This window comes from Nicotiana tabacum, chromosome 3 (genome assembly GCF_000715075.1).
Source record: "Nicotiana tabacum cultivar K326 chromosome 3, ASM71507v2, whole genome shotgun sequence".
In the NCBI taxonomy this organism is placed as follows: domain Eukaryota; kingdom Viridiplantae; phylum Streptophyta; class Magnoliopsida; order Solanales; family Solanaceae; genus Nicotiana; species Nicotiana tabacum.
Window position 1 is genome coordinate 2,951,004 of NC_134082.1, and position 8,494 is coordinate 2,959,497.

The window sequence follows — 8,494 nt, forward strand, 5'->3', positions numbered from 1 at the left end:
TTAAGGCTTTTCCACAAATGAAATTTCGTTCACCATCGCACTGTAAAGGTCCTGGAATATACAGAAGTCTGGATAAAAAGTGGCCATGCATTTCAGTTCCTTAATTGAGTTTGGAGCCTGATAACAAATTTTACTTAAAATCAGGAAGAAAAAGCACATTATCTACTAAGGCATGAGGGTTACATTTGCCCCTCTACTATCCGATACTATTAGTTATAGTTATCCTCCGTTATACTTTCCCAAGGTACTTAGTCTCGCTGTTACCATTTTTAATACCCTGCACCTAATGGACCAACGGTATCCATCTGTTCAATACACTGATATTTGATGGTTGTTGTAGTTGTACAGAAAACAATTGGTTAACAGAAAAGAATTGTTTAGTAATACTTTTATGTACACATAACACCATATTGATGTACCCTAATAAAAATGATTTCACTTGTAAAAGGGAAAACAGAAGATGTAGCAGTATTTAACACTATAGTTATTTTCTATACAAAAAGAAAAACTGAGAGTACTCATCACATTTGTTGAAATAGCAGGTCAAGATACAGCACATAGCAACTAGTGCTGAAATATATATATCTGATGCAATGAAAGACAATTTTCTACAATATCTGAGTGATTATCGCATCATAGCAGAGAGCCAGCAATCCCATGTATATGTAAACAGCAATCCCAAAAAAGAAAAGAGAGTACACAAAACAAATTTTGGAATACATAACTAGCGTGCCTGTTTTAAACATACAAAATGAAAGAAAAAATGGGGAAATTAGACAAAAGTTATATCAATACAATATTCACCACACAACAGAGTAAACGAAAAGGAGTGAAATAGCAATAGGTGCACAAAAGCTGGATATATTCCTTACATGCTCTCTCTCTGCAAAAGAAAATTACACAGTTGTCTGTACTCACATATTTTCCCAGGATAAAAATGCTCAAGACTTAATCAGTTATAAACAAGGACCTGAATATCCCCACCCAGTCCTTCAACATATTTCTTAATCTCCAGAGCAGATGCTTCAAGTTGAGGGCTCCTCCTCAATACGACACTTTTTAATGAACAAATATCCCCGAAACTAGGCGGAATCTCCTCAAGCTTAAAACATTCCCACAGTTCTAATTTCTCAAGCACATGAAAGGATTCCTCTCTAGCCTCCAACTTAGCAGGAGTCACTCGCAGCAACGTCAAACATTTGAGATTCTGGAAGGTGTCTTCCTCTCCCAGGTTCCATTCTCCCCCCTCGATGATTGCATCTTCAAGGTTCAGAATTTCGAGCTTGGGCAGTCTTGCTATTGTTGATAGTGAATCAGATGTCAGAGGAAACACAGACAACGACAATATTTTCAAACTCAAAGGGAAGTGAAAATCCCATAGTCGATTTGTCGCTACAGATGGCACACTATCATTTGTATTTGAACTTTCAAAAGTTCCTTCGAGGTGTTCTAGTTCATTTAGGAAGTCCAGTTTCGGGAACCAATATCGCTCTGTTGAACAATCCCATGATTCCTTGAGATCAAATTGAAGCTCTTGAAGATTGGGAAACCTTTTGAAAATATCCTCCGTGTCTTTCAGATAAGAAAGTTTGAGTCCCCCTAATATTCTCAGGTTCTCTAACTTTGAGTCCTCTGCTACCAGTATTGGTTCATCCATATCCAAATCAAAGAAAGAACAATCTTCTATGTACAACACTTGCAACTTTACAAGATTCCAAATTGTCGGTAGTAGTACCAAGGGTGGTCCATCGTTTTTCAGGCACATAATTTCTAGATTCCAGAGATTTGAAAAAGACAAAGGCAAAGATTTAACTTCTGTCTTAATCTGTAAGACCCTCAAATGGACCAACGTGCATATTTCATGGAGCAAAGAATCATTCACCTTGATAAAAGAGCCATCCAGTTGCAAAAATCTAAGAAGCCTCAAGTGTCTTAGGTGACATATATCATAAAGACTATTGTCAAGCTTCTGTCCATATATCACCAAAGAATAGAGGTGTTTACCAGAATGCCTTTTCTTTTTTGAATCGAACAGGATAAAATTGTTATGCCCAAAGTGCTCCTTATCATATAAAATGGTCATTTGACGCGGCATCAAATCTGAAGAAGATGATGATGGAGCACTTGATGTTATCACGTCAAGCAACTTTTCCTCTCTTGCTTTTATCCCACAAAAGTCATGCACAAGATCATGAATTTGGAAAGTTCGAATGGTACCTATCTCATTGAAAGAAATAACCAAGCTATTGGAAATTAAAGTATCCAAATAAACATCCATCACTTCTTCCACACTGTTCATCTCTGTGCGTTCCGCAAATCCTTCGGCACGCCAGCATCTTTTCAAATAACCGACTGGAATTGCTGCGTCCTTGCTATAATTTGCAAAGTTAAGTAAGTACATCTTTAGGTGATCCGGTAAAAGGTCATAACTTAATTCTATAACCTTCATCACGTCCACTTCATTCTGAAAAATGAAGGAACTCAAATTATTTAGAACTTCAAGCCAAACAGTCTTTTTCTTTTCCTTACCCGCAATAACTCCAGCGATCAAATCAACCACCAAAGGAAGCCCTTTACAATTTTGGACAATTTCTTTCCCAACATTCAGTAGTTCATCAGGGAAACTTTCTTTTCCAAAGACCCTTTTCTCTAATAACTCCATACTTTCTTCTAATCTTTGCAATCGAAGATCAAGAGGATCACTGTGGCGTTGTGCATGCAAAGCCACTTTCTTTTCTCGAGTTGTCAAAATAATTCTACTTCCTTTCTTCGCTTCAGGAAAAGGTCTTGTTAACTCATCCCATGCTGTAGTATCCCACAAGTCATCTAAGACGATAAGGAACTTCTTTCCAAACAGATGTTTCCGTAGCTCATTAGCAACATCAATATTATCTCTGTATTTCAAAGCTGAGCCAGTAACTTGATTAAAAATGTCCTCCAACAACTTCTTCTCATCATATTTTTGATCAACTGTACACCATGAACGAATGTCGAAATGGCGAGAAACTGACATATCATTATACACTTTGTATGCCAAAGTAGTTTTACCCGAACCCGGCGTACCAGTGATCGAAATGACATCTAGCATTTTCGGTCCACTGGTGAGCTTACTAATAATCAAATCTGTCTCCTCCTTAAAACCTACGATTGTTTGACCAGTTGTTAAAGACTTCCTTTCAACATACTTGGTGGGAGACTTCACAACAATGATGCCCTTGTTCTTTGGAATCTTCTCAAGTAAATTAGGGACCTCTTCTTTGGTAAGCTTGATTTTTTTTACAACAAAAGGAAGTGAGAAAATAAGATGTAAGAGACCATTATCACGTACAATAATTGAATCAATGACATCTTTTGCCTCATATGCCAAATCTAGAACACGTGCCCAGATATCTTTATACAATTCTTTCTCAACATTTATCAAAAAAGATCTTATGAATTCTAGATCTTCTTTCACCAGCTTAATTTCTTCCTTTATCAATGCAACTGAATAAGCATTGGAATTGAGTAAATCATTCAAGTGCATGAGTAGAAGATGCATAAAGAGAGATCCATCACTCATAGGGAAGTAGAGTTGAGAAGAGTCTGGAGCTTTTAAGTAAACATGTCTTAGATCTCCTTTCATGTGTTCAATATTTTCCATCAAGTGCGAAGTTGCATGGGTTTTTCCATCATTAATGTCTTCATTTTTTGAATTCTCTTCTGAGTCGTGAACAAGAGTTGATACCTCCCTGATAAGTTCTCCAACATGTTCCAAGAGATCAAAAAATTTGTCATGATGAATAAACTCCTTGGGCATATTAGTAAGAATGATTAATAGGAACTCTATCATGACATGAATGTTTCGATCCCCTGAAGTGTTAGCGGTAATTACATTAACCATGTGCTCTTGTAGATGAATCAAATATCCCCTAAGAATGTCTGGCTGGGTTTCTAGGAGCTGCTTAATGAAACATCCAACTTCTCTTGACGCTGAAGCCCTCAGATTTGTATAACATATGTGCATAACTTGCAGTTCAATTGGAACAATCTTCAAGATTAGATGTGCTAGCTCGAAGAGTCGAGAATCTCCATGAATCCGACTATCCCAAAGGAAAAATCCTATTCTCTCAGCCATAAGTTGAAACTGAGGTAAGAAATATTCAATAATCTCATGCTCAACGCAACCATTCACTTTCAACCCATGGAAATCTCTTATGTTGCCACATATATTCTGAAGAATTTCATATTCAGTCACTGATGGAAAAACCTGTTCAGCATTATACTTGGATAGATGGTAGAGATTCGAGAGGAGGAAGTTCAAATGCTTCTCAGTCATGGTGGCACTTGATTCAGAACGACGACGTGAGCTGATACAATCATTCGTATTATCCATGAAGCGAGGAAGGACATGATGCATGTCATCATTCAAAATTCGTCGAAGCAGATCTTCAACATATTGTCCTTTGCTAGTCATTACTTCTTCAAACTGATTCAAATCGGAACAAGAAAGCTGGACATATGTACAAACAAATGCCAGCTCAAATTTCAGCATTTCAATTAGATCCAAGTCAAGAGCTTTCTGATGTTCATCATTCTTTAGCCTCTCTATGAAATCCAGAATATTGAAAATGTCCTTGCGAAGAGCAGAAAATGACACCTGTCAAAAGACCAAACTTTAATTAAATTCGTTTTCTAAGTGAGGCACATCCTTGTGATCGTGATTAATCGAGAGAATAATGATTAATTTGGTAGTCATATTTTTTCCTCCATGACGATTTCGTGTCATCGGTTGTCACCATTATTCTTTGGGTAAGTACAAATAGTGTTATTGTCTATTTAGTGGTTCTAATGTTTTAGAAAAGATCTTTAAGCGTAATACATTATTAGCCAATCATTAATTAATATGATTCTGAAGGAGTAATAGTGCATTATATTTGATTCTATTTTTGTTAATGTTCATTATAAATTCATAGTCTTATTGATATAATTTTTTTAATAATTCAGACGGGATAATACATTTAATAATGCATATACATGAATTAGAAATTTTATAGATATCAAGAGTTGTGATCATGAAAAAGCAATCGAAATGTTTGAATTATATAATAGGAACATTGTCTATAAGGAAGTATTATGTAAGATACAATCCTATCACATGATTGTATCTAATAACATCGAAATTAATCCCGTTGGACCTTCCTACATAACAAAATATAATTGTTAAATTTTATTGGTTCAGACGATATTAGGGCCAGCTGGAGCCCAAGGCCATTAAGCCAATAGTCTTAGGCCCCAAAATACTTAGGGCCCCAAATAATATAAATAATATTTAATAATTATACACTATTTATAAAAAAAATTAAATCATTTTGTTAAATAGTTATAGCTAAAAGTTTTATACATCTTAATTTGTAGTTACTAGTTGTTTCCTGTCTTTAAATCGTTCTAACTTAAATCGATCTTCTTACAATGTTAGTCTAGAATAATTTTTTTAAAAATCTTTGAGTGACTTTATAAATATTTTTCAAGCTACTTTGATAAGTAACTATTAAAATTCCTCCTTAACATTGAATGACTCTTGAAACATAGTAGTTACTATAGTATTATTTGTTTCGATTTATATTTATAATTAAAAGTGCTAAGAAAAACTGTATAAGTAGAAGAATACTATAATTGGCAAACTCAAATAGGTAAATAGTGTTAATTCAATTACAGTTAATAATTTCTATATATGTTGCCTCGGTGGGAAAAGTTTCTTAAAATTAAATTAATAAAGTTCAACATGATAACATAAAAAGGACTAAACAAATTGGTTTGACATTGGCAAAAATTAAAACTATTATAACTTCTTTAGATTTTGATAAATTATAAGAGTAAAAAAAATAATTAAAAAATTTTAAAGCCTCACTTTTTATTTTCGCCTTAGGCTCCATATTATGTCGAGCTGCCCTGGGATGATATCAAATATTTTTGTGTTCGAATTTCTTGTTACTAATCACACATAAGTTTAATTATTATTTATATTTTTACAAAAGTTTATACTGATTAACATAGGTGCAACACATGTGTCTAGAAACTGGTCAAATTAATAAAAGGAGAAGTTTAGGCCCTAGGTTATATTTCAACCATAGGAACTATATTGGGAAAATGCATAAGTACCCTCCTGACTTATACCCGAATTTCCAACTATACACTTTTTCTTTGGGGGAATTCTATTATCCCCTAAACTTATTTTAAATGTAATTTTTGCACCAAACTCTTGGCAAGTGGTGAGCTACACGCTCCCCCACATATATTTTTAGTATTTTTTTATTCTTTCTTCTTTTTCTTATCCTTTTTTCTCATTTCTTATTATTCTCATTTTTATTTTGTTATTTCATTCTCTTTCTTTTTGTTTTGGTCACCGGCGACATAAAATGGTGGTCGTCGGAATTTCACAAATACCATTTTTTCCGGTGAATTTTTTTTTCCGGCGACAGATTTTTATCTAAATTGAAAGATTTGCTTTTATATATATATATATATATATATATATATGTGTGTGTGTGTGTGTGTGTGTGTGTGTATAAATTTTTTTTGAAAGTGTAATTTATGTGTGGGAGGAAGAGCAAAAGAAATAAAAACGAATGTAAGCTGAGAAAACTTTTTCCAGCTAAAATTTCAATATATCATGTTTATTCCGGCGTGGGAAGGTTTTCCGATGGTGAATTTTTTTCCCCCTAATATGAGTGTATTTTGCTTTGCTTATGAATAGATTTTTTGAGAGTTAAATTTTTGTGTGAAAAGAAAAAATGGAAGAAAAACGGTTAGACAAAGTCACCGGTGAATGAATATCCGCCGGAATTAGAGAAGAAACGAAAAAAAAAAGTAAAGGAAAAAAGACAAAGGAAAAGGAAAAGGAAAAGAAAAAAAAAGTAAGAAAAAATGGTAAAAAAGAATAAAAAAATAATCTGAAAAATCATTTTTTCCTTCTTCTCACTCTTCTTTGGGAGAGTGAAATATACAAACTCTGCCACGTCAGCGTTAAGAGTGCAAATAATTTCATTTAAAATAAGTTTAGGGGGTAATAAGATTCCCGCAAAGAAAAAGTGTGTAGTTGAGATTTTGGGTATAGGTCAGGGAGTACTTATGCATTTTCCCAACTATATTCAATTCTTTAGTTATTTAAATTTAATCGAGTTTTTAATTAACCATTAATTTAATTATATAATTCTTTCAACTACCTGCACGTGTCTAATTAAAATTCACTAACAATGTAAGAAGATGTTTAGAACAATTGTATAATATTATTGTAGTCATCATTTTTAGTTATAATATGTATTGCATACCTCAAAGTTGAATTCTTCCCCTTTCTCCCTTTCTCCTTCAATTTCTTTTCCTCTATCCATGATCTGATGTATAAAAAATACATAAAACTTCATCAGGAGAAAGAAGTAAGAATAGAATGAAACTGAAGAAAGTCATATATAGCAGAAAATAGTTTTGCAGATATAAAAATTCAGTTAAACAAACTTTTGTTTAAGTTAATAGAGATTAAGATCATGATTGGCTAACCTTTTTACTTGAATGAAGCAACAGAGAGTATGGAATGGTTTCACCTTTCTGTTTTTTGTCAATAAAATATTGTTTACCTATCATGTGAGAGAATATAAAATGCTTCTATACGAGAAGAATGAGATTCCACAGGTATCTTATAAAGTAGCTTTACAGGTGAGGATGAGAAACTATTCCAAATAAAGTAGCACCAAATAATGATGCTAAAGATAAAATGACCAAAATATGGCCCTTAAGTTTAGTAAAAGTGAGTACTGTTAGATATATCTACCAAAATGTGGTCGTAAAATTTAACGGAACTATAAATAAATAAAATTTCACGTGTCTCGAAAATTTATTGCATACAACGTGAAGTAAAGGTTGAAAAATGAGAAATAAATAAATAAAAGATAAATAATATATATAATAATAATATTTATCAAAAGAATTTAAAAAGTTAAAAGGAAATAAATTAAAGAGAAAAAAAGAATAAAAATAAACAGTAAATTAAAAAGAGAAGAAAAGAGATTCACAAAATAACATTGTAATTATACCATGTAATTATCAACAATTCTCAGCCTCCTTGAGAATAGCAGAGAGTAATTACACCCTTAGACCGAATTACATGCTGACCAAGTAATTACTTAGTCAGACATATATGCTAAAACTGTGTAATTACACTCAAATCAAATTACAGAAATATTGCTTTTTGTGATGACCCAAAAGGTCATCTCATATTTTAGAACCCAATTCGGGGTTCTGAGGCCTTCAAGACCTCATTTGTTTTCCTCGATTTGTGTGCACAGTCCGGGTGCGCTTCCGGAAAGCCTTTATGTGAAAATTTGAGAAAATGCTAAATTTTGCCTTTAAAATTGAATTAAGTTGACTTTGGTCAACATTTTGGGAATACGGATCCGGACCTGTGATTTCACGGTCCCGGAGGGTCCGTAGAAAAATATGGGACTTGGGTGTATGCCCAATT

General features: G+C 33.4%; 1 protein-coding gene across 1 annotated transcript; it reads right to left on the reverse strand.

Annotated features, from left to right (window-relative positions):
- Positions 1 to 696: 696 nt before the first annotated feature.
- On the reverse strand, positions 697 to 7,632 carry LOC107767752 (putative late blight resistance protein homolog R1B-17). Its single transcript, XM_075249083.1, has 3 exons — positions 7,534 to 7,632; positions 7,308 to 7,370; positions 697 to 4,636 (listed from the first exon to the last, which is right to left on the reverse strand). The coding sequence occupies exons 1-3, from the start codon at positions 7,615 to 7,617 to the stop codon at positions 953 to 955; spliced, it is 3,831 nt and encodes a 1,276-aa protein (XP_075105184.1). The 5' UTR covers positions 7,618 to 7,632; the 3' UTR covers positions 697 to 952.
- Between the last annotated feature and the right edge of the window lie 862 nt (positions 7,633 to 8,494).